The 26,909-nt window shown below is 42.6% G+C and overlaps 1 protein-coding gene across 1 annotated transcript in view; it reads right to left on the bottom strand.

Annotated features, from left to right (window-relative positions):
* Positions 1-534: 534 nt before the first annotated feature.
* kcnh3 (potassium voltage-gated channel, subfamily H (eag-related), member 3) overlaps positions 535-26,909 on the bottom strand; it is a 194,320-nt gene continuing 167,945 nt past the window's right edge. The window contains exons 9-15 of the mRNA XM_085435581.1: positions 24,279-24,478; positions 23,121-23,370; positions 12,777-12,991; positions 7,282-7,538; positions 6,803-6,903; positions 6,656-6,708; positions 535-5,334 (exon numbers count right to left, since the gene is read on the bottom strand). Coding sequence (XP_085291707.1) covers positions 4,363-5,334; positions 6,656-6,708; positions 6,803-6,903; positions 7,282-7,538; positions 12,777-12,991; positions 23,121-23,370; positions 24,279-24,478 — 2,048 coding nt within the window. The 3' untranslated portion in view covers positions 535-4,362. The remainder of the gene's footprint in view (positions 5,335-6,655; positions 6,709-6,802; positions 6,904-7,281; positions 7,539-12,776; positions 12,992-23,120; positions 23,371-24,278; positions 24,479-26,909) is intronic.

Below are 26,909 nucleotides of genomic sequence, written 5' to 3' on the forward strand. Positions count from 1 at the left end.
ATTTTTAGGGATTTTGAGCAATTGGGAAGCTTTTAGCACAAGCAACCTCAAAATGTAAGCATGCAGTGAGGAGAACGGCCAGAAGTGTTCTTGTTCTTAGTTCAGTGGGTGTCAGAAACAAATGGGGCCACTTCAAATGAAAACTGGATGATTACCTGAGGCACAAAGATTGGAGTCCTGCATGGAGCCCCTGTTGGTTTTCAGTGAGAAGCCCACTTTTACACTTACAGCTGCTGACACTTTCAGCCCAAGGGGCACATGTTTTTTTTGTTTTTTTATTTTATTTTAATGCTGACATCATAACAGCACCATATTTGATGGCTTTACTTGAATAAATATTTTGTTTAATAAAACATAAATACCTAATTTATCAAAAAGGAAAAAAAATAGGGACGGGTTTTTGAGGCAACTGAATCACAATATACTCGGAAAGTGGCTTAAAAAATATTATTTACAGTTTACTTCTTAGAGAATAGCCACTTACCTCAGTTACGTGAATATTAGTTCCCAAGAGAAACACAAGAGACGGAGAGCTTACAAAACAACACTTCTTTATTGTTATACAGTATGTAATCCTTGTTAATGTTTTTTTTTTAATGTAACAGCAGTCTTTAATAAAATACATTTGTAAGCAAACAGCCTTCAATTGTGCAGGCTGGTTTCTACTCCCATGAGCCCTCTGCTCTGGATAGTTCAAAGCAGGCACATTTCTCATGCAAAAAAGAAAATAAGAAGTTTTGACATGCATTGAATTAAAACCTTTTAGGCACCCTCCCCAGCCACCAGTTCTTGCTTAGTAAATCTTTGTGAAAGTGTAAAGAGTCCAGTTAGTCACCACCTCCCTTGCTCCCATTAAAGAAAATAAAAGCCAGAAATCTGACTGTTCATATATATATACAAGTAACATGGTCCTAAAGCACCTCACAAAGCCAAAAAAAAAAAAAAGTCCTGAGACCTCCAGCTTGATGCAGCCTGGATGTTGCAGTTTTAGGGTTTGGCTGCTTTCACGTACCAACATGAAGTCATTGGAGGAATAAGAGATGAAGAATGTGTGTGCTACATATGAACTCGGGGAAGGTTTCGCTCACTCGCTCTGGAAAGGATCCAGTCAGACGTTTAGAAAGCAAACCTTCCTCCACAGTCTGTTTTTGTTACATCGTCCAGACATGCAGAATATTTCCTCGCCGCTTTTTCAGCAAAAATAAATACATACACAGCCGTATTAAATAAATAAATACAATACGTTTTAGATAAAGGTGCAAGTGTTCCCCATAGATGATGGCTTTCTGTGTAAATTTCGATCCAGATGTTTGCCTGTAATCGACAGGTGAAGAACTTTAGGGAAATCAATGTCTGTATGGAGAAGGCACGAATGGCTAATGGCTAAAGCTCAGGGGTGATGTGGGAGTTCGATATACAATCTGATAGGCTGGTTGTCAACAGTCATCATAATGATGAACAGTGATACAGGGGTAGTGTTTGATATTAGCTTTTCCCTACACTTTGTCCACAAATCTGTCTTCTCTCTTTGGCATACAATCCAAACACTCGCCTACAGTTTTCCAAAGTGACCGATCGGAACTGTGCTCAAATTCTTTTGATCTGGAAAGAAAATGTGGATGCAAACTCATCGAGAGTGAAACAATGTGACAAGAATTCCCCAGAAAGACAGCCCCTTCCCCAAAAGATGAACATTATGACTGCTAACTTTAAGATTAGGTTGATTATAGTTGATGTAAGGATGTCCACACCCTAGAATGAAAGTAGCCTGCTTGAGATATGAGCTGATAGGCTGCTTGTGAACAGCATCATGATGCTGATGAGCAGTGACACGGGGAATGTTTGATGTTAACTTTTCCCTACACCTTTGTCCACGAATCTGTCTTTTCAAAGTTCTCAGAGTTCCTACACCGGCCTCAATCTGCTTAACCAGCAGTGCAAAGCTCTCCGCTTATTTTATTCTGAAATGCAACCAGATAGTATCTGTAATAAAGTTCTTGGATTCTATTAGAGTAGCACAGGATGATTTATAATGTAGAATGAGACTGGTTTATCTTATACTGGTGGAGGTCAGTTGATAATTGTCTGACACAATCTGCTTTAGACCCCCTCCCTCCCTTAAACTAGCTATCTTTTGAATGGTTACCCCTCCTAAACCACATTATGTTTATCCAAACTAGTAGTCTATTTTTCCAGTGCATGCATCCCTTGTGTTGTGGGCGATTTTAATAGAACTGATTTTCATTTTGTCCATATAGAGGCAACTGTTAATGTTGCATTTAGCTACATCAGCAATATCGGTCCATTTCAGTTAAATAACTATACTTAAAGTGTTCTGGAAGACCTCTTCTCTTCAGCAGCCAACAGAAGAAACATTATTCAGCCATTGTCAAGTTTTACTGTTAGACAAGAGACCAGGCAACTTTTTTTAATCTTCTGCTATCCAATTTTGGTGAGCTTTTGGGAATTATAGAATCAGTTTCCTGTTCTTGGCTGACAGGAGTAATCTTCTGCACCTGCTTCACGGTTTCATGTATTGTGCAGATTGATTCTATCAGATTGAAGCAGTCTGGCCATTCTTCTGTGAACTCTTGCATCGAGAACAGTTTTTCACGCAGTCGTCTCTTTCTTGCCATTCTCTGTAAACGTGGGGAAGTCCCAGTGGATCAACAGTTTCTGAAATAGTCTGAAATTCAGCAGGTCTGCATGTCTAAATGCATCGAGTTGCTGCCATGTGATTGGTTGACTAGATATTTGCGTTAACAAGCAGTGGTTAGGTTGTTAATTTTAACACTTACATTCTGGTTTGTATTTAGTCTTTATGGACACAGTATACAGTAGTACTTTGACTACATAGTAATCTATTATTATTATATGAAAAAAAAAAGATCCTCTGGATCTTTCTATGAACGAAAAAGGATGTGACTTGCAGAATCCTTCTTTGATTCAGTTAGTTCCTGATCGAAGGGTTTGGAGTAAGGTACAATCTTTCTGGCAGAAAACCTTGAAGGCAAACACCAACCACCTTCTTTGGATCTACACGAATCACGCAATAGATCTATTCTGAATTCAGACGTGGACGGTATGAGAAATGACGCTAACGCAGAAGAAAACCTAAACCTGCATTCTTTCTAATGGCCACCATGGGGCGATAGCTGTGGTTGCGCAGACTTTTGGTGCTAGTGTCAGAAAATGATAATCATGCTTGAACTCTGTGAACCTCAAGGCCCTCTGTATTGTAAGGTAAAGACTCTACATTAATACTTTTATATAAATTGTATAAAAGTAATAATTCTATAAAGAACTTTTTAGAAATTGTGGTCATTCTAAGAGTCAATAGGATTCCCTGGGCTAGCTTGACAAGTCAGTGAGCACGTGGTTTCACAGTCAGAACTGCCACTTGCTTGTTAAGTTCAGTTCCCAAAAGCCGAGATGACGACTCATCTCAAGGCTTCAAAGCAGGACTTCACAAACCTGGGGATAAGGTCACAGTGGCTGCATCGATCTTTTATACTGTCTGTGGATTCAGAATGTCAGTTTTTTTGTTTTGTTTTTTACAGGATGTGACAAGTTTGCATTCCTGAGTTAAAACCAAGCTCAACATCTTCTTTGTGAATGTGTGTAATGGGCATGTAATCGATTCTTGGCTCACCTGTGGCTTAGGTGATAAAACAGGCTGCAAACAAATCACCAGGTTTTCTTGGTGAAGACACTGAATCCCCAAGTTGTTCCCAAATGCAGTGCGGGCGCCACACTAATGACAGTTCTGCTTTAGTCTGAGGTTATTCGATAAAAAGCTGTATTTTTTTAACCAGTCCAGGGGCAGATAACTGCATTCCCCCAAAAAATAATCCCATTGATGAAGCAAAGGAACCTTCCAGGTGAGGTGACTGAGACCACTGAAGGGCTTACATTCTTAGTCCCAGTGCAGTTGGCTTGGATTATCTAGTTTGGGTAAAGACGCGTTTCCTGCCGAGATGCATGTGTTTGTGCCTGCCCTTTGAAGAGGAGACCTACTAGGATTAAAAAGCGATAGAGCTTCATCAGGGTGGAGAGATAAATAGATGTGCTCTGGCTCTGCAGTGTTTGACTCATGCTACTGGATCATTGATGCTATAAGACTGTTTGTGCTATTGTAATTCTGTGGTTGATCTGTAGAGGAAAGCATTCCTTCACACTGTATTTTGTGTTTACCTGTCTGTCCGTCTGGCATCTCCTGCCTGACAAATGTCTTTCTGTGTGAAATGGACCAGCTTTCTGTTCCCTGTGTTTGTTGTCTTTACCTTGCACTTGCTCTGACCTCTTTAAACTCTTGTCCTACATCTTTCCTGCTACTTGAATGACATCTTTTGCACAGGCCGTTCATAATGCTGGCTCCTCTTCATCAATGAAACTGATGTGCTCTGAGGAGGACTTCTCCTCTTCCAGGTGTCGTCCCCGCTCCTGCATCTCCAGCTCCTGGGGGTGAGAAACGGGTCTTGCCCCTCGGTAGTGTCGCTGTGAGTTGCACCAAGATGGAGTCTGGTTATCTCTTCTCCTTGCGTTTGCAGCTTCCAAAGACAAGGGCAGAGAAAGACTGGAGGGATGGACAGAGGTGTTAGGGGACACGACTGGCACGGAAGGGGAAGGCCTCCGCCGATGACTTCCAGGGGAGGATGTGAGCGATGGTGGAGCTGAAAAGTGAGAGGACAGGGGAGGGTGAGTGTCCTGAGAGGCAGGTGGGATGAGCGGGCCTCTGCTGGCACAACTGCCAGGTCGGGAGAGGTGAGGTCCTTGGCATGGGGAAAAAGATGATGAGGAAGAGAGAGACATGGAGAAGGAGAGTGAAGGTGAAGGGGTGCGAGAGGCCAGAGGAGGTTGGTCCTGCAGCGAGGGGAAAAATATCCCGTTACTGGAGGAGGCACGGAGTCTTCGGGAGTCCACGCGCCCCTCTGGAAATCCTTCCTCTGGCGACTGATGGTTGGAGTCAGCAGACCCTTGGCTATTGGCCCCTGGGGGCTTGGGCTCTGCTAATGCTGAAGGAGTTGAATTAGGCCTTTTTGGTGAGTGAGGAGTTGGGAGAAGGCATCCTGGCAAATCTGCACTCTCTGTGTCTCTGCTGTCTAACAGGGAATGAGTGTCAGGTCTCTGGTGGGAAAAAACTGTGGAAGGGGGTGGCGCCCCGGGGCAAGGGCTTGATGACAGCTGGCTGGCACTACTGGGAGGTGATGTTAAATTTGGCATCATGGTCATCAGGACTGGCTGTGGTGCCATTTGGAGGAGGGGCTTGAGCAGGCGTGTCATTTCCTGCAGCTCCTGACTGAGCTTGGAAACTTGTTTAGACAGACCGTTCATCTGTGAGGTGAAGAGAGAGATCGTATTAACGCTGGAAAACCAGAAGAACAGTTCATGCAAATTCGGTATGACAATTCAGCACCATGGTTGAAAAATATCAAACAATCCTTTAATCCTTGTTTGCATAAAACATAATTAGGTACTACATAACATTCATCATGCAGGTTACATTTTAAAAGTCCCTTTATCATACATTTAGTTCAGTTTTAGAGTCTGTTTTAGAGACTGACATTTTTCCATCAGGGACTGATTACAACACGCCAAATGATTCAGTGCAGGTGGACCACATGATCAGTGTGTTATGTGTGTGACGCTTGTTTGATTTAAATGGTGGCTGCTATAGTAACATACAGTAAACGTTCCAGAGAAGCTGGCTGACAGTCTGACAAATGCATTCCTGTCAACACAGTCAAAGAGTTACAAAGATGGAGATTTTATTCTGAGCTGATAATAAATCTGTGATGTAATCATGGTCTCTGTCTTGTCCTTATATTTAACAACTGGATAATAAAAATTGTGCATTTTAAGTACAAAACAAAGCAAACAAATGTCTAACTAACTTCATGAATGGTTCAGGTGGAGCAAGAGGGGAAACTTTAGAGAGAGACTCAGGGTTTGTTGATTAAAACCTGCCAGTGAGCGAGAGTTTGTTATCATAGTTGAAGTTATGAAACAAAAAACTCAGCATTGTAAGAGCCCAGAGAAGTATACTATGTATGAAGTTCAACACAGCCAGACCTTCTTTGTGATAAATTAGTGTATAAAAATCTATAAAGAACATATTATAACTGCAAAATGCAACACTGTTACAAATAAGGTAAAAGATGAATTCTGCAGAAAATTGTTAATCTGGTGATTTATCACATAGAGCAGTGGTTCCCAAACTTTTTTTGCTGGGCCCCCCTTTGTTTTACAAGAAAAATGTTCACCCCCCCCTCTCCACGCGCGCACATGCACGCACAAACACATCCTCCAACCACACACACCCATATTTTGCTCCATTGAGGTTTATTTCACACCTTAAACATTTAGTAAACAATTAAACAAATACAAGTAATCTGCAATAAATTACAGGTAGTAATGAAATAAACTACTAACTCTTTTAAATATAATTTTTAAAATATCATTAGACACTTTGGGCCAGCATTCGTAACGTCAGGATTTTATTTGTATGTTTTTCCAGCCATGACCTGCTCGTGTCGTTTGCGAAACATCCAGCTGACTAACAGAAAAATCAAACCTCTGCTGCTGAGGAAAACATTAGACCCCCGGGGCGGAAGTGAACACATGCAATTATCATCAGTGTCAAGTCAGCACTCACCTCCTCAGTCAGTTTAGACACACTCTGCTTGATCTCAGAGTGCTCACGGATCCCTACGGGCAACACACATGCAGAAGGATTAGGCCTCCGGATAAAATGTACTGTTCTGAAAAAGTACTCCAATGTGTGCGGCTGTAGGTGTGCTACCTGCGTACGGTGAGGGCGGAGGGGCAGGTGACAGGCTGGGGCTGAACTCAAACTTCTGTGTTGTGGTGGAATTGTTCTCTGTTTCAATGCCGTCCACAAATCTGTGCAGAGATTACACATGAGAGAGAGAGCATGTAAGAGGAATGTAATCAGGTGAAGCTAAAAGGGCTGAAAGCTCCATTAGTACTGTTTGGATCTTTTAACACAAACATGGAAAAAGTCCTTCATCAGCAGCTTTGCATCACACAACACTGCACACAGTGAGGTCGTGAGACATCTCTGCATACACATAGGCATGTTTGCTCTGCACGCATGCACATTAGTGCATTGCAGTGTGTGAGAACCTACATGCCTTCCAACAGTAGCCGAGCCCCATGTGATTCACCAGCACTGTAATCTAGTGGTTCAATTGCTCTTCTCTGACTATGATGTTTTGAATCAATCTTCAGTTTCACACTATGTGTGTCTGTGTGTTTTACCTGGGGCTGAGTTCAGGTGGTGCACCACTCAAGCTCACAACTGGTATCTGCAGGGTGGAAGGGCGCGAGTGGTCGGAGGGAGCACGGAAAGGCCGAGGCGGCAGGAGAGGGGAGCGCAGGGGCGAGCTGAGGCCCCTGCTGAGATGCAGCGGGGAGCGAGGAGCTCGGGACACGGAGCTCTGCTCCTCATCACCCTCCTCATCCTCGCGGATGGACGGCAGCTTCTTCACCAAGCCACCGTTGCTCTCCCAATCCACCTGAAAGAAAGAGAGGAGGAGCTTGGATACTAAAATGGGATGAGCGGGATCAGCCCGCACACCTGCTGGATTTCTTTTATCACCATAGCATTAGTAACTGCCTTTACAATGATTGTAAAGGCAGTTACAAGCTTGAACCAGTGGATGGCAGGCAAACACAAGTTCTGTAAATCTGTAAATATGTTTTTAACATTCAGGGTATTGTTTGATTAGCAGCATATTCTTTCTTTTGAAGACTTTTGAGCTCCTTCTCTTCCAGAGGTAACTGAATGCAGGACGTGCTCTGCAGGTCTTATTAGATGCCTGCTATTTATTCCTCTAGTATACGTTGCGACCTGTACACACACTCTTAAACTTTAATCTGGAATAGCTTTGCATTCACAGTTCAAGCTAACCCTGATTTCTTATACATGGCCTCTTGTGCAGCCTCTCAGTTCCTCCTGTCTGCAACAAGCCTTTCCTCCATTTTTAAGCCACCTTCCTTTGATTTCTTCACAAAAAAGAAAGAAAATGTTTTTAAAAGAAGGTGGGTGGGGCTGTTGGGCTCACAGACAGGTCTATGTGTACCCAACATCAGGGATATCTGCGCTTATTACCATAATTCAAATCCAGAGTAGCCTGAAGCCCGAGCTTTATGCTCAGTGAGAAGATGTGTGCTTTTAAGAAGCGACTCTCGAAGCAAATCACCAACTTGACCAGCGTCTCTGATCAGATTCTGGTGGTTAGTTTGTTATTTTTATAGCTGTAAGTTTAAATTCAGTGGTCACTTTCTGGATCCTGGATACACAACGCTTCATAAGATTACAGTTTTCAAAAAACGGTTGGGAACCTCGGCTGTATCAGTGCGGCACTGGCTAATTTCCATTTTGACTGTTGATTGGCTGTTCTGAGCAGGATAACCTTCTCTTTTAATTCAAGATTCTTTGAGAGCCATGTCACCTCCTTACATCATGTTTACCTGTACACACACTGCCCTCAATATATATGAAACTTTGCGCATGTTTAATGTGAACAACATTACATAAACGTTATTAACGGAGTTGTATTTGATGGCTGGCTCACACAGATTGGCTGTGTGCCTATTTGGCATACAGATTACACTCCATCAGTCAACTACAGATACTCACACCTGATCTCGACTCATTATGTGTATAAAGCACACCTGTTCAAACAATCTTTTTCTTCCATTCCAACTTCTAAACCACCATGGGCAAGACCAAAGAACCTTCAAAGAACTAAGGTGACACCTTTGGTATGATTATTCGGACATGGAAGAAATATAAAATGACCATCAATCGCCCTCAATCTGGAGATCTATGTAAGATCTTGCCTCATGATGATGAACACGAGGAAGGTGGTGGATCAGCCCAAAGCTACACAGGAGGAGCTTGTTAATGATGTAAAGGCAGTCAGGAACAGTCAGCAGCCAGGAGTTTCTGTAAAGCGTGCCAAAATCCCAACTACAAGAAAGGTCTGACTGCTGTGCTTGCTAACAAAGGTTTCTCATCAAGTACTAAGTCATGTTTTGTTTGGGCATCATATATTTATTTCATTCAATGACATGCAAATCAATTGATTGTTTATAATGTATATAATGGTTATGTTTTTTTCTGGCTTTTTGCTTGATAGTCTGTTTCACTCAGAGGTGGCTGTAGCTCAGGAGGTCATTTACTTATTGGAAGGTGGTTGGTTTGATTCCTGGCTGGCCTAGTCTGCATGCCACAGTAACCTTGGTCAAGGTAGAGAACCTAGATTTGCACTCTAATGCATCCGTTGAAGTGTGAATGTTAAATAAAAAGAAAGCTCTTAAGTAGAAAAAGGGCTTGTGTGAATGACACATATTATAGAACGGCACTATTATACGAACCAGGCCATTCACCATTTGATGTATGGGTGGCTTTCTTTTTATTCCAAATAAAGGTGCACAGAAGGCATATTTCAGATTTGCTTTTAAGGTTCTCGCTTTAGTAGTATTGAGATGGGTTTAAATTCTTGATTGCTGACATCACAAGCAGCTTTTAATGAGGACTTCACACTGTGTGCCACAGTCACCCTTGAGTGATTGTGTCAGATGCAGACATGTGAGGGAACAATCTGAAAGAGATGTGCAGAGGCTTATGGTGAACGGCTGAATGCCAATTATTTCTCATTTTTGTTTTTGAGAATCTGTTTGTCTCTTTGTCTTTGCCAGACTCCAAAAAGGAGTCTGTCATGCTACATTTAATACAGATCGCTGCATCTCACTTTTCCCACCCCTCATCACACACACACACACACACACACACACACACACACACACACACACACACACACACACACACACACTCACTCCTCTGACAGTTACAGTCCCAAGCCTCCTCACTCAAGGTCAGAATGAGCGTAGCAGCGCTGCTAGTTTATTAAACCAGCAGTTTCACCTGTACAGGCTTCAAAATAATGACATCACCCATGCTCTAGCACACAACGCCTGGTGCAGTGAGTTATGAATGTATTTGAGCCAACACCCCTGTGCTTTCCCTTTCCCCTCTGCACTCTCCCCTCCTCCCCTCCTTCCCTGCCTGCTCAGCATCCTCCCTTTTTCCCCTCCTCTGTCCCCAGTGCCCTCCACTCAGCCAGCTCCCCCCTTCCATACCCGTGCCACTGTAATTTATTTTTAGCTTTCCTGTTCTATTCTTAGCTCCCAGCTCCGGAGCACACCAAGGAGCTGCTCTGCGATGCGGGGGCGTGATAAGTGTGCGCTTGCCGCGTGCCGCCATCCTCTTGCTCAACTGTGTGCGAGAGTGTGGGGGAGTTTGCATCATGTGTGCGGCTGGTTCGGGGCTGGGGGCAGAGATTTGGAAGCATGGAAGCTGATGTATGTATAGTAACTCATATGTGCTCTCAAGGGCAAGGATAAGCAAGTTGGTCCCCTGTGAGAATGGCCATAGAGTTAAAAACTTGTTCCAATATGTCTTTTCAGCAGCACAGTTCTGTGCGTGCTGTGCTCTGGCTGGTCATGCACATCGCATTTTTTCGCCCAAGGCTCTGGGGGGTCATGACAGTTAGTCTGCAACCAGTGAATCAGCAGTGAACTATCATTTATGCAATGGAGACTCTTTTTCATCTTTCTTGCTTCATAAACCCTTTCTTCATCCCCCCAGCACGTCTTTGATTTTTGAACACCGTCATTCATCATATAAGTTTGTAGATTGAAATACTACTTAAGTGAGGAAGAGGCTGCTGAATGTCTGCAGGCTTTATCTTCCATTTTTCACCAGTTTTGTCTTGGATACTTATGCAAATTCCCCTCCTTGGCTGCACATACTAGAATGTTTTTTTTTTCACACTAATAACCAGGATGGACATCTGTAACCCAGAACTAAGATATGCACAGCAGATTGTGCATCTAGAATAATACATCCTCTAGTCACACACCAACATGTTCACACTCTGCAGTAAGTGTGTTGATCCCTGGAGAAGCAAACTGCACTGCAGTAGAGTAGCAGAGAGTAAGAGCAGAAGAGAAAACAAGCTAACCAAATCCCCCCCTTCATCTTTCTTTCTCCTCCTCCTCCCTTTCTTTTACTCAGCTGGCAGAGCTATTTATATTAAGCAGGATCCAATCTTAGCAGCAGCTGTGGGGGGACAGCCAGTCAGGGAGAGCCCGTGCTCCCCTCCTGCTCTATTTTTAGTAACAGGACAACTTCAAACAGCAACACTAAGCTATTTTTGTCCCTACACTTTTTTCCCTCCATCCGCTGCTGCTGCAGCACCAGCCAAACGCAGTGTGTGTGTTGATGGAAGCAGGGAAAATGCCTTTCATGGCTGGGGTTGTCAGAGTGTGTGTGCACACATCTGGGTATTTTAAAGTAGTGGTGGTAGAATGCTCATGTATACCTTATATGTACACCTGCTCACTTGGAATACGTGAATTTCCCCAATGAGGGACAATAAAGGATATTTCTATTCTGTTCTAATCATTCATGTGACCCTGGTTAAGGTGATTATCTCCTCAGGTTACTCATAAATGTTCCTCATTGGACTGTCAGTCTGCACATTTAATGTTGTGACTAATCTGGTGGGCTGTTTAATTACAACTGTTCCTATTTAAATCTATGAATGTGCACTATTCACAGACTAGCCTTATGCCATCTGCACGTGCATCTGCCTTTCTTACAGGAACATTTTGGTAAATGGTAACTAGATTGGTTGTATAGATATAGCACTACATAACCAGGTCACAGTACACACACACACAGACACTATTCTACTCTACCTGAGCACTTAAAGCACTTTCTACTGCATGTCTCATTCACACAAGCAAGTGCTTTCTACCTAATATTCACACACATTCATACTCTGATTAATTCAAATTTAATTTAATTTTTTTATACAGCACCAAGTCACAACAACAGTCACCTCAAGATGGGTTATGTTGTAAAGTAGAGACCCCACGATAATACAGAGAAATCTTTTGAGCAAGCACTTGGTGATAACGGGAAGGAAAAACTCCCTTTTAACAGGAAGCCATCGAGCAGAACCAAGCCAAGGATGAGGCAGCCATCTGCCATGACCAGTTGGGGGTGAAGGGAAGGGGGATGGAACAAAAGGCACACTCTGGAAGAAGTTGGTTATGATGCGATAAACACGTCAGTATCTTGGCCTACTATGGCATGCAGACTAGAGGAGCCACGGATCAAACTACCAACCTTCCGATTAGTAGATGACCGGCTTGACCTCCTGAGCTACAGCCACCACTGATGGATGTAAACATTTATCTTATATACAGTCCATAATAAATCGGACTGAGAATGACTTGTAACAGCTTGTAGATTGAAAGGTCATAAGGTGTAAAGAATATCCTGTTTCATAATTTACTAAATGAACTATATGATGTATTGAACAAGACTTAAAACTAGTAAGTTACTAGTAAAACTATCAGTGAAGGTGTTACAAGGTCATAAATTAGGTCAAAAGTATAATTATTTTAATTTTCATAGATATCCATATATAATCTTAGATCTTTACACAAATAAAGAAGTATGTGCTTTTAGATTGTGGGTCTTTTATAGATCATTTCTGGTCAGTATTTGCAGCTGTTTAATGACCACAGAGGTGAACTCTACTCCATTTGAAATTCAAATTCAGCTCAAGTGTACTTATTTTTAAATGTGCAGTAGACTAACAAAAACATTCACAAGTTCACTGACAAACGCGCATAAACAGTAAGTCCATCATGAATCTACTACAGGTACTCACATCAGCCCCGTGGCCCTCTCGTAGATTGTAAGTCAGGTCATGTTGTATCTCGCTGATGAACTTCTGGGCATACTCAGGGTAAAGTCGGAGAACCTCTCGGAGACCCTTGAGGCTGATATACTGCAGGTCACAGTAAGTAAGGGCCTTGACATTAGCGTTGGTTTTGATCACTTGTTCCTTCGTCAGGGAGTCTGAGCCAATTAGATCTCCTTTACCTGGGGAGGGGGATGACAAAGTGAGTGATGCACAGATACCTGTCTTTGAAGCAGCTGTTTAGAGGCAGCCTATTCTCACTAGCTGTCAACACCTGAGAGAACATCATGAGCCATTAAGCTTCACACACTGACGTTCTGAGCAGCACATCATCAAAGACAGAAGATTAAAGATTTGGACCTGTGAAGTCATCTCAGCAGCAGCGTGGGAACATGTGTTTGCATATGTCTAATGTACCTGCAAACCCTGGTCCCTTCAATTTATATAAACCAACACCACCTGCATAAAGCAGCACAGTGTAACTTACTTTGGTAAGCTTTACCATATATTAGCACACTAGTAGCCTGTGCTGCCTTGACACAATTGGTTTCTTATGAAACATACTGTACAGCCTTAGCGGAGAAGAGCAGCCAAGGACCGAATTAGTAGATTCAAGCAATCTACTAATTGGAAGGTCTAGGCCTAGTCCAGGTTTGGCAGTTGCCAGGAGAACGGTACTTGTCTGACTGCATTGTGCCAAGTGTACAGTTTGATGGAGGGGGATTATATGGTGTGCTTGTTTTTCGATCCCCGGGCTCTCTGTCCTGGTCGTTGTGTCCTTGGGCAAGACACTTTACCCTACCGCCTACCAGTGTTGGTCAAGTTACTTGAAAAAAGTAATCAGTAACTAATTACTGATTACTCCCCCCAAAAAGTAATCCCGTTACTTTACTGATTACTTATTTTCAAAAGTAATTAATTACTTAGTTACTTAGTTACTGTCTAAAAACACGATTTACAACATGAAGAGGTGATAAAGCGATAGATCTTTCAGCCCAATTCTATTTTTTCTGCATAATCCATCATACAAAATGTAATCAAATGGAAAAGTCTCTTTTTTTAACTTGTTTTATCAGTTTTAATCTTTTAACTTTATGCATCAAGCAAAAATTTAATTATATGCAACATTCTCTGACTTGAATAAATTAGTTTAACATTTAACCCTATTTTCTACACATTCCAGCACATAAAATAAAATATTTTTTGTGTTTACACTCACTCTTTCAAATAGATGCAAGTAAAACACAGCAGAAAATAAATAAAGTCAAAGACTCAGCGGTCCTGTTGCTCTATTTTCACCTGTAAAGCAGGACTGCGGTAGGCGGAGGTTTACCCTGGTGCAGGTGTGCCGCGGTCAGTTGAAGAATCCGCGAGTTTCTCTGTGAATTTCCGATTACGTCGTAGCGCACTCGGTGCTTGCTTGGAAGTTTAGGGGTTTTTTTCGCTAATGGACGCTAATGTTTTTGTCACTTTTTGTCAGTACTTCCACGCTTTAAACGCTGCACGCTCATACTCTCTCCCACAATCGATATGTGATCCATTGTTGATCTGCACACAGCTGTTGTCACCAACAGCGCACTCGCTTACGTCACTGTCGTGAGACATTCTCGCAAAAAATCACAGTTTTAGTAACGCAGTAACGCAGCGTTCCTACGGGAAAGTAACGGTAATCTAATTACCGATTTTGCAATAGTAATCCCTTACTTTACTCGTTACTTGAAAAAGTAATCAGATTACAGTAACGCGTAACGCGTTACTGCCCATCTCTGCCGCCTACTGGTGTTGGCCAGAGGGGCCGATGGCGCGATATGGCAGCCTCGCTTCTGTCAGTCTGCCCCAGGGCAGCTGTGGCTACAACCGTAGCTGCCTCCACCAGTGTGTGAATGTGAGAGTGAATGAATAGTGGCATTGTAAACCGCTTTGGGTGCCTTGAAAAGCGCTATATAAATCCAATCCATTATTATTATTATTATTAGGAGCTGGGCTCAGAGCTTCAGTGAAAAGAAGCATACCAAGACATTTTGAATAACTTTATTCTCTCAACTTTGTGGGAACAGTTTGGGGATGGCCTCTTCCTGTTCCAACATGATTGTACACCAGTGCACAAAGCAAGGTCCGTAAAGACATGGATGAGTGACTTACACCTTTGGGATCATTTAGAGGGGAGACTGAGAGCGAGGCTTTCTCATCCAATACCAGTGTCTGACCTCACGCATGTGATTCTGGGAGAATGGTCAAAAATCCCCATGAACGCATTCCTTAACCTTGTGAGAGCCTTCCCCGAGGAGCTACAGCTGTTATAGCTGCAGCTATGGCAGTTATGGCAGTACAGTGTAACAAGAAGAACAAACTCATTGGCTGAGGTTGGCTTACTGACTTTCACTATGCTGCCTACAAACACTTGGCTTTGTGCTGTGCTGTGCTTAAGAACCATAATCATATATATCCAGTGTGCATATGTGTGTGAAAGCAGACTAGTGAACACGTGTGTATGACCACCTAAATTAAGCAAACATCCTCTAATTTATAAAAATATGCTTTTTAGCATGTGGCTAATTGGGACAGAATTTATTTGAGACCCTAGTGAGGAGGAGAGTTTTGACTTTAGACACAATGCAAAGATGTCACCTTTTTCTAAGCTGCTCTGTAAATAAATCACTAGAAGAAATTGTCAGAAATAACAATACTGGTCACATTACCATGTCCTGTGTATAACTACACAATATACAGTTAGCATACAACCATACAATGTATATGAGCAGCATAGATTGCATCGATTACTAAGTGAAGGCATGGATTGGATGGTTGGATGTTAGAAAGAAAATGGAAATGTGTTTGTGAGGCATCAGACAGACAAAGACCCCCCACAGTATATGGGGAGGGGGGGGGGAAGGGAAAAAGTCAAACAAAGAAGGAACGAGGCTGCACAGCCACAACGCAAAGAAAAGAAAGAGGGGGCTGAAGAGAAAAACAAGCAGAGAGCGAACAGAGGCAAAATAGAGGGAGGCGGGGCGGAGAAGGGCAGAGGCGAGCAGGGACCTAAAAAGGGTGATGGAGTGCGGAGGTGGACTAAGAAGAGGGAGGGTGGAAGACGAAAGAATCAAGAGAGCTGTGAGAGGAAGTGGAGAGGGACACAATGTGGGGGTGGCTGCAGACTGGCATGAGACGAAATGGAGGGGCAGGGTGAGAAAGAGTGAGGGAAGGGGGAGAGGTAGGGCGAGCAAGAGCTCGACGCACGCCACGTGAGCGACAGCAGTTACTGGACTCGGCCTTCCAGCCCTCCTTTGAACCTTGAACCACCTCGGTGTCCTGCTGCCTCTGCACTCGGCACCATCCAACTGTCATCTGCAGCCCCCACCCTGAAATCTGTGCTGCTTCTTAATTTGGCACGATGGGCCCTTCTTATGCTCCGGCTGTCTTTTTTACGTCACTCACATCCCCCCTGCAGTTCAGCACAAATGCGCTGTCACAAAGATGACGGGTGGCCAAGAGTGACAGCAGCGACAAGGAGCGCTTTGGCTCATAATCGCAGCAAAATGTTAAACTGAGCAGGAGACAAACACTTGCAAGTGACATTTAAGTGCATGTATCTGTCTCGTCATAAAAGTGTAGGTGAAAGTGATGAGGGCAGGGAACAAAGGCTTATCGACGGAGCTCAATTTATCAACGTCGTTGATTTGATGCCTTGAGTAGGATTTTTCTTTTGCTCTTGATCTTTTTAAAGACTAACTAACTAACTCAAAATACTGGGTCAAAATGACCCAGAACTGTTATTCGTCTGCCCTGGTTATAGAATACATTCAGAAAACTGTGCAAAAAATTGTACCTATTGTACCCTCCTGTTTTCAAAACGTTAACTCGATGATTGCATGCATGCAATGCTTTTAGAGGACACCTATGAATTATATACAGACACTGTGCTAGTCTAGAACAGTGCAGTGACCCACTTACTTCATCTGAAGTCTTGGTGTCATCGTAGTGGGTCATTTTGGTCTGTTGGTCATCACCGAGGCTAATGTTCTTCATCTCGTACTGCTTACGTTAGCCTGAAAATTTGGTCTTCAGTTGACCTTTACTTTGACCATCACACAGAATCACAGCGACTATGGAGCGATGTATTACTTAAAACTGAATTAACAGTATGTGACACCAGTAAAAACATTGACCTTTTATTTCATCACACCCCCATGCTAGACCAAGATGCCTAATTTATTAGATGGCTAGATGGGAGCGAGGGGTAAAATAAGAAGAGGGAAGTATGAGATGTTGATTGAAAACTTGCCTTTAAGTCATGTTATTTCCCGGCAGCTTCCTGTTTAGGGATAAAATGTTTTTGCTCTGATAAAGTTGTATGGCACTGTCTTGAAACACTATTATTGCTAATTGGTGTGTGGGTTTATGATTCAGGATTTTCAGCCTCATACTGCAGAACAAAATAAGACTGATAATTGTCTGTGGCTGTGACTCTAATTTATCGTGTGCAGTTGCACTTTCACACGTGATGATGTGAGACCGGCCATGGGTTTGAGATTAATCTGTTTTATTGTCCATCAGGGTCCAGAACAGTTCCTGGAAGAACACTGTACCACGATGGGCTCCACCAGTGCAAAGAGTTCTGTGAACTTTGCAGGACTCTGCTCTTTCCACACTTCAAAAGAGCAAATAAATGGATGAATGGCTGTCACTGCAAATGGCATTAAAGAAACTCATGCCCATACCTATCAGTCTGATCTTCCATCCTCACTGCACGTGTGCAAGCTGCTAAACTGACATGAACTAACAGTCCACCAGTGCAGCTTTCACGTCACACAGACCAGAAAAAATAAAAGATTAAAGTAAAAAAGAAAGAAAAAAGCAGTCTCAGTGCTTTCCTAATGAAGGAATATGAAAGAATAAATGAAGTGTGAATTGTATTAAGCTGGAAACATAGGATGTAATGGTACACTGGTGGTTGTGATATTCATGTCTGTGGTAAAGGTGCAGAGCATGACTATTTGGGTTTCCACCCACACTGTGTCTGCAAATTCAGCCCTGTCTAATATTAGGCTTCTGCCTTCACATCCCCAGAGACTAACATGCACTCACACTGCATGTGCGCACACACACTGGTGCACAAACACAAACAGTATTAGAAAGGTTACATCTTTGTGTTTTCTTATGTGTGACTTTGTTTCTCAGCTCTTTTGTTTGCAGTTACATCCTTTACAATTACTTCGGGTGCTGGGCGCTACATTTAGACATGTGGAGAGTGAACTGAGGTGAGGACCAAACCGCTCTGTGGGCTGACTAGTCACAATCTGAAATTCAACTGGAAAAATCATGGACGCTGGACTCTCCAACCTAAATCGTTTTTAGCATAAAAAGCCAGCACCTGTTATGGCTTCACTCTAACAGCATGCACATCTAGAGGCACCATTAATGTTAAAACTTATTATGATACTTACAGAATACCACAGTTTTTGTCTCGGCCGTATCATTTTATTTTGCTGTATTTATCTGCGACACCTCAAAGGCCGGTCCGTGAAAATATTGTCGGACATTAAACCGGTCCGTTCTGCAAAAAAGGTTGGGGACCGCTGCTGTACATCATTTCATAGAAACGGTACTCCCTGATGGCTGTGGCCACTTTCAGCAGGATAATGCACCCTGCCACAAAGTAGCAGACTGGTTCAGAAATGAGGAGGAGCATAACTATGAGTTTGAGGTGCTGACATGGCCTCCAAATTCCTTAGATCTCACTCCAATCAAGCATCTGTGGGATGTGTTGGACGAACAATCCATGAGGGCCCTCACAGCTTACAGGACTTACAGGACCTGTCGCTACCATCAGTCAGATAAAACAGCACACGTTCTGGTGGAGTCCATGTCTCAATAGGTCAGGACTGTTTTGGCAGCAAAGAAACATTTGTTGTGTTTTCTCTGCACTCTCTCAGTTACAAATAGGGTTTAAAACATTTGCCAATTGCTGCATTCTGTTTCACAATTTCCACAGAGTCACAACTTTGTTGGCAAAGAGTTTGTGCCTTCCTACACAGCACACCCAGAACCGCAAGGACTGAAGAACATTTCCGAACCACATTTCTCATTTGGAAGAGTCTGAGGTAATACTGTATACCAAGCTCATACTTATGTTTTCTTACTGGCATGTGGCTAGTAAGAAAAAATTCGCTCCAAGACACCCACAGTATTCACCCTGCACCACGCTCTAATTACAGCTTTTGGCTGTCAGTGAAGACATCTGACAAAAAATATTTTGAAAGCTACTAACACCCATGACAGCTCATACAGCAACATTAATCAACTTTGATGCACCTTCATACCTATTTCAAGATAGCCTATTACTTGCCATGCTTCTTCAAATCATTTTTTTAAATCTTTCAAATGTTTATAAGATTTCTGTGATGTGTGGGAACCTTGATAGTTGCACTCTCGAACATAAATCGTGGAACCATAAACGAATCACGGTGAGATTCTGAAGGGTTTTTGCTTTTCAGGTGCCTGTGAGAAGTTAAACTCTGAGGTGGAGGTGTTACTGGCTTGCAAGGAAAATGTCACTGCTCCCCTGTTGTGGGAGGTTACAGTTTTTCTCAAATGTTAAAACACAAAAGCCAATCCTGTAACCCAAATGACCAGTAGTCTAAACACATTTACTAAATGTAGCCACCATATTCCAGTACCATAAACACATGTCACATGAAGACACAAGTCACAAAACACAACCCTCTGTACTCATAAATCTAAACACATTTTTCCTTGCTAAAACACATGTTGCAAAACAACTCTGCTCATATTCTCAAATGAAAGCCCATGTGATGCAAAATGCTTGCCACAGTCACCAATCTTTGAACACAGGGAACACACCTGGCGTCATTCACTACACACAATGACTCAAAATTGAAGACACTTGTTGCTAATGCTGTACCCACATGTAAAAGCAAGTTCAGAGTGCACAGTATGCTGAAGGTTCCAAACAAACACAATGGATGAAGGCAGAGTCAGGGGAAGAGGAATTTGATGCAGAGGAGGGAGAAGAGCTGGCCCTGGAAGAAGAGGAGCAGGCCAATGAGGAAGAGGAGTTCAAATGAGAGGAGGAAGAGGAGCGACCAACGAGGAAGAGGAGAAGGCCAACATGGGAGAGGAGAAGGTCCAGGAGGGAGAGCAAGACAACCTCGTACCATCATTACGGACGAGATGCGAGCAACAGCTCAGCGACATGATGCCGCACAGTGATTGTGGTGTGTGTGGTGTGAATAACGTAAATAAAAAAACTTCACACCCTGTTCATGTTTTCAAGATTACTGTTGTGTGCAATAGATTCTGTTTTTGCATTGAGTTGTGTTACAGTAGTGTACGTACATGCAGGATTTTCTATAGATTTATACTACTCATATGAAACTCACAAATCTAAATGCCTAATCCTCTGCAGAGATCTACGACGATCCGTTACTGTATAGTTTCTAAAATATGCATTGGCAGTTATGAAACAAAGAACCTTCTCACAAATTGAGCATTGTGTTTTCAATTGTTTTGCTGTAGTGTGTAATGCTGTGTATAGTGTTTACAGTTTTGACAGCTTCGAGCTGCTCTCTTGGTGTGGGAGTTTGAGTTTTGCAGTGGGAAGGTGTGGTTGTGTTTATGTAGCTTTAGAGAAGGGTGTTGTGTTTGGACATTGGGGGACCTGGTGGTAACGTTTGTGACATGTGTTTTAGCATTTGAGAAAAACTGTAATAACTCAAGTGTGTGAGTAGAAGCTCCAGTCACTCTCCTGAACACGCCAGCAGAGCTGAGCTACTGTCAGGATGTGTAATAGTTTCAAATTAAAAGGGACCTACTAATCGCTAATTCAATTTCTGAGCAGCTCCTCAGTTCATCCTCTCGTTCAAACAAGCTGTTTAAAGTTCAAGCTCTGCCAACGATTTAATCACCACTAAACATTTTGGAGTCTCATAAGTACTTATGTTGATCATGTAAACTGGCTGAAAGAAACATGTTTTCCAAAAGAGCTGTGTGTCTTGTGAAAACCCGCTTCTCTCAGACACCAACCTCCATGGCTAAAAAAAAATTGCGACAAAAACTGCAATCCCCACTCGCTCAAGTAACACATTACTGTACTGAATTCAGTAACCAAAAGAGATTAAATCAGACACTTGTGTTCAAGTCATGTGCAGGTCTGCAAGTTCAGAAGAGGGTCGACACGATCATTCATTTTATTTTTATTGCAGAAAAAGACACGGATGTGAAGCGGAAATCGGCACCTATCCACTGCTGACATCAGCAGTATGTGTAAGTATGTGCAAAGACAGATGCCAACTCAAGTCTAGTAGTGAGAAACCCTAGATCCATAGTGCATGCTGCCCATGGCCAAGGAGCCAAAAGCTTGATTTTCTGCAGGTAACCAAAGCATCTGATGAGCCGTGAGGCTTGTAGAACTGCAGTGTGCATTTGAGCCTGTGCTCTTTGGGCTGGTTTGCACCTTTGCTATTCATAGTAAACACTAAAACTGTCCCCAGTGATTTGTGTCAGCGTGTGGGATTCTAGCCAGAAAATTCATCTTACGCTCTGTTACCCAGTAACTGAACTATTTTCTTTTTGAGTAATGACCCCAACAATGTTCACTATCATAGGCCAGAGACTATACCTGTTATAGACATCAGCCAACATTATTATGCATACCGTATGTGTGCCTCTCTGTTTATGCCTCACCGCCGCTTTGTGGTCGCCGCTCTCACCTGTGTGAAGAGTGAAACACAGCTGCTGGCGTGTGCTTTGGTGTTGTCATGCACCTCTGGATTTAACATGACCAGGTAGGAGACACACGTGTGTGAGCGGGTCTGTGTTTCAGTGACATATCAGTGATGCAGCACAGAGATTCTGTGATGGCAGAGCAACAGTGAGAAAAGATGAGGAAGTGGAGGAAGCAAGAAGAATGAGTTGAGTAAAGTTTGACTTATCTGACTGTTTTGTTTAATGTGCCTTATAATCCGGTGCGCCTTATGGTCCGAAAAATATGGTACATTAAACCCTATGGAACAAAAATAGGATGCCATTAAAGTTCATATGTGTGTGAAGGTAGAAAAGCGAATACTTTTGGCAGTGCAGTGTAACAAACAGAACAAACTCGTTGGCCGAGGTAGGCCTCACTGAGTTTCACTATGCTGCCTACAAACACTGGCTTGGTGTTGTTGTTCAGAACCATAATCATATATGTTGTGTGCATATGTGTGCTGCATAGAAAAGGGATTTATAAATGTGTGTAACAGTTGGACCAACTATTGAAAACTGTAGCTTCTCTTCCTTGCCAGCAAAATTCCCTCCGTTGCATTACAGAGCCTCAAGATTCCTTCACTGCAGAGGTTTTTCCTACATTTTGCCATGTAAGGAATAAAGTTCTCCAGCCTCATCTGATTCTTAGATTCATTACATTAACTGACAGCACAAAGATTAAAACAGAAGTGCCAAACTGCCAACAAAAACCCTCATTCATCCATCCATCCATCCATCCATCCATCCATCCATCCATCCATTCATTCATTAGTTTGGTTATAGGTGCATACAGTGTAAGACCTGTTTCATCTCTGCTCACAGTAAATAGAAGATTATTCTGTCGAGCTCACAGGATCAACACTGTGGGAAATCATTACTCTCTCAGCTTGTATCAAGCTTGGAAACGTCTCTTTAAAGCAGCAGAGCATAAACAGCTGCTCTTTATCAGCTCGCCTTCAGCCTCGTCTTCCCCTTTGTTTGAATATTACACACACACACAAACACACACCCGTTTTATGTCCTGCCTTCCTTCTCCTTTTTCACCATCATCAATTTTAATTTCCATTAGACACTCCAGACCAGGTTGCTCTGCAGGTCTGAGCCAGCACTGTGAAATTATTTTAACTGTAATCACTGAACTGAGAGATGATTTCTCTTTCCCCCTCTGAAGTCCATACTTCGTTAGCAGCACTTAATATTAACACAGGCACACATTCAGCCGGCACATTCTCAAATGAACCATTCTCCCCCTTCGTTTAATATTCAGCACGATGTCCCGCAGATCATCTCACATCCTCCAAATCTCAGTTTCAAAGATAATTGTCTGTCAGAGCCGAGGGTGTCCAGTGTAGTTCTCACTCAGATCTGTGTCCTTCCTTCAAACAACAAAGATCCTAATTACGTTTTAGTTTAATTAAGTAACCGTGTGATCTTTTTTTTTTTTTTTTGCAGTTTGGCAACTTGACTGAGAAATGTTGTTATCCTGGAACACACTGACAGGACATCGTGTTCTCTGCTTAAGAGAACTTTACTGTTTCTCTGACTTACCTAGGATAGCCAGCACAGTGTTGTCTTTCAGGACCTCCATGGAACCTGAGCAGACGAAATAGATAGCCTGCAAGGCGTCTCCCTGCCGGATGAGGAACTCCCCTGGAGCGCAGAAGGAGGTCTTGATGATGAGGGAGAGGGAACGCAGGCAGCCCCTGCTGGCTGACTCAAACAGAGGCAGCTGGAGCAGCTCCTTGTTCAGGTGCATGGCGATATCAGCCCTCAGCTCATCTGGGAAGTCTTTCAGAAGCTGTGAAGTGAAAGTTCACACTGAACAGCTGGTCTTTACTTCCATATAGTTTTATACAAAAAATAACCCTTTGCCGCAGGCTTGAAGAGCCTCTCCAAATGTAAAAATGTGATAACCTCACAGAGAGTTTAAAGTACTCAGTGGGCATTTCAAACCACATGCAAGATCAGAGAAGCTTGTAAGACATGATGAAATAATCTAGGACTACTCTTTTTTTTTTTTACATTACTCAGGGTTGCTCGTGGTATATCAGGCACTTAATTTTAGCATATTTACTTGCCTTGGGCAAATCTTTTCAAGCTGCAACATATAAATAGATCCTTCCAATAATCCTGATTTATTTATGATTGAGAAAATCTTAAAATTAAAGTCAGAGAAAAGTTCCAGATTTGACACCTAAAAGCACTGGTGACCTCTATGCTATTCTGTTTCTGTAGCTCACAGCTTTACCACCGACGTGTTAAAGTGTCGCTTAGGTGTAAGAACTGGGAGCTTAGCTGGCAAACTTCTCAGTGACAATGCGTAAAAATGGTTGTAATTCTTAAACAATTCTCACTAAAGTTTATGTAAAACGTGTTGTGTTCATTTCAAGCTGAAAGTCTGCACCTCAGTCAGTTTGATTTAAAATCCACTCTTGTGGAGTATAAGAGGCTAAACCACAAAGAAATGTTTTTGTGCAAGAAATGATTCGACCTAATTGTATTCTCAGAGCAGGCTTTCATCTCAAGCTGTACACTGGACCCTGTTCTCAACTCAAGGTGTAGATAAAACTTCCAGCAGACAACAAGACGTCCAGTGCTGAACTCTGGTTCCTCTGAACAGTGAAGCTGTTTAGTGGAGAGCATCTTTGAGCTTTCACTCTGGAGAACAGGCTATAAAGCAGTGCAACATAAACAGCAGCTTCTCACCTCACTAACGTCGATCCCGTTGTTGACCGACCACATAGTTTGGAAACACTCCAGCATGCGCTGCTCCAAAGCTTTGGGCAACCGATGGACTCTGATGAAGTCCTTCAGGTCCTTGGTGCGGGTGTGGTAAAGCGAGCGGCGCGAGTACATTCTCTGGATGATGGCTGTCACGTTGCCAAACACAACTGCATGCATCAGTGCTGGACACAGAGGAAAGGTTTCTTTATTGTTCTCGGTGCGCTTCTAGTTTGATACAGAATTAATTACTGCGGCTCGATTGGCTTCTTTCTAGAAAAGACCTCATTAAAGTCCCATAATACTTCTGCGCAGCAGGAAGCTTCATGGGATGTCTTTATAAGCCCTGAGAAGTTAAAAAGCACAGGGCTTAGAAGGACTTAGCTGCTCTAAAACCACTGTGAAGCACTGCCGAGAGTAGATTACGGTGTTCACAGAATGTCAGTAACACACTGCTGAAAAATAATCCCACTGTTCAGAAAACCTTTTATTTCTAATCAATGACAACTAAATTATTATTCCAAACAAACCCCAAAACAGCTCCAACCCCAGGGTGAGCATATTTGTTCAACAGTGCCACACACACAGGTTTGGTCTTAATGTGAGCACAGCTAACCAGCAGCTATCTCCAAAGACTGGAATCGTTTCATAATGCACTTTTCCTGAGGGAGCCACACAGCAGTTTCTCTTCCTAAAAGCAGTTTGAAAAGCTGCTGAAACAGCAGTCAGACCACGGGGACACTTACACGGTCCACTGACAGCCAGACTAATGGCTTCATTTTATAAAGAAACTGGGTTTTTAAAAGGCTGAATTATCTCTAAGTTATAGCTCATAGTATCTGTGTGCAGCAGCTTACCACGAGAGAACATTAAACTATGTTTAAGGAAAACATTATAGAGATTAATGAAGCTGTGGTCAACTCTCACTGCTGTTACATTCAATCTAACAGCAATCTCCTTTAACAAAGGAGCTAGGATGCTAGCAATCAAAGCAAGGTCAAAATGGAATATGATCTCTAGGGTGGTTGAGAATAACCAATGCTGTGGGACTTCCAGATACCAACAGGACAATTATAATGGTGGACGACAGCTGTAGTGATAGATGAGTGGGTATAACAAGTGATAACAACATCAGGAACTAGGAACACAGGAATCTTGAGAAATACCAAGGGCTGAGAGGAACTAGAGAATATGAAGGTGAAGGCAACAGTGATCTCCGAGTTACTCAGGGCAGTGACCCCAAACTGAGCAAGTAGTTCATCTGGACACAGATCTCAGGAACAATATCAGAGATCTGTGTCCAGAAGAGCGCAGTCCTAGGAGCAGTAACAATACGGTACAGGACTCCTAAGTAGAGGACCCAAGTTTGAAGGATAAAGACCGCATCCAGAGCAAAAGGGTAATTTTAAAGTAAGTTGTTCCTGATTGTGTATAGACATGTCCTCCTTTAGGATGGCATAGGTAAAGTAAAGGCAGATTCATGCTACTGTAGGCAGATTGAGAAGTTATGACATTTCCATAATTAGCAAAATGCACATATTAACCTCCATCACACAGTCAAAGTGTGCTGTCTAAGGTGCTGCTGTAGCAGAACTCTTTGAAAATAAGAATGAACAAATGCCTACTTGCTGTTGCAACAAACGGGCCACACGGTGGTGGAAAAAGTACTTTGATGATCTGATTGCATGTTGTATACAGTGCTTTGAGTACTCCGGGAGAGTAGAAAAGCGCTATATAAGAATCAGTCCATTTACCATTTACCATGACAGTAGCTAAAACTCCCTGTAACTCTTACATTAAGCGTTCTCCTGCCATCTACGAGATACATGCAGACATCATTGGTTCAGAGTACATATGCACACTTAAATCAGCCTTTGTTAAAGTTACAGTGTTGCTTTCACTCGACTGGGAAATATAGATTTCATTTTTCTTTCTTGGACGACTGTTGGACACAGATTCTATCAGCTGTCTGCAGAATGTGTTTTCCCACCTATTAGCTGAGTGTGTGTGTCTGTATGTGTCTTTCAGTATTTACTTGCACAACTGCATGTGAGTAGTTATGGTTAATGTCAAGGTTTAACCCACTAAAAAGAAATGTGTGTGTGTGTGTGTGTGTGTGTCTGAGACATCTGCACACATTATTGTGTCCTCTGCCCATAAATTGCTGCATTTCTCTCGTGATAACCTTTCCAGTGACTCCATTTCTTTCCCGATTCTTCATTTATTGCTCTCTTCGTGAACATTCAGTTCTCTTCATTGCGGCCAAAGAGGACACGCATAAGAACACAGAGTTCAAACAAGTAGCACACTGTAAGTCGAACACATCTTTCATCTGTGATTAAGCTAGAGTAGATCCACTATTGAGCCCATGTACAACCGTTCAACAGGCTCAAACAAAAATGGAATCAAGAATAAGAAAGAGACAGTCATTGTAATAGTTTATGACAAAAAGGCAAAAAATCCTCATAAATCATAAATTTAGCAAGTGTTTTTATGCACCATCACTTGCTTCTTTGAATCAAAATTTTCATTTAAATCTGCTCAGTACTTGTGATGCATCTTGAGAACAACAAAAGAATTTCATGGCCAAGCAAGTAATGAAACCTTTCAATCTGG

Source organism: Copadichromis virginalis, linkage group LG16 (assembly GCF_057382275.1).
Source record: "Copadichromis virginalis isolate Kocher_CV1m ecotype Utaka linkage group LG16, C_Virginalis_male_GT1.1, whole genome shotgun sequence".
NCBI classification, from domain to species: Eukaryota; Metazoa; Chordata; class Actinopteri; order Cichliformes; family Cichlidae; genus Copadichromis; species Copadichromis virginalis.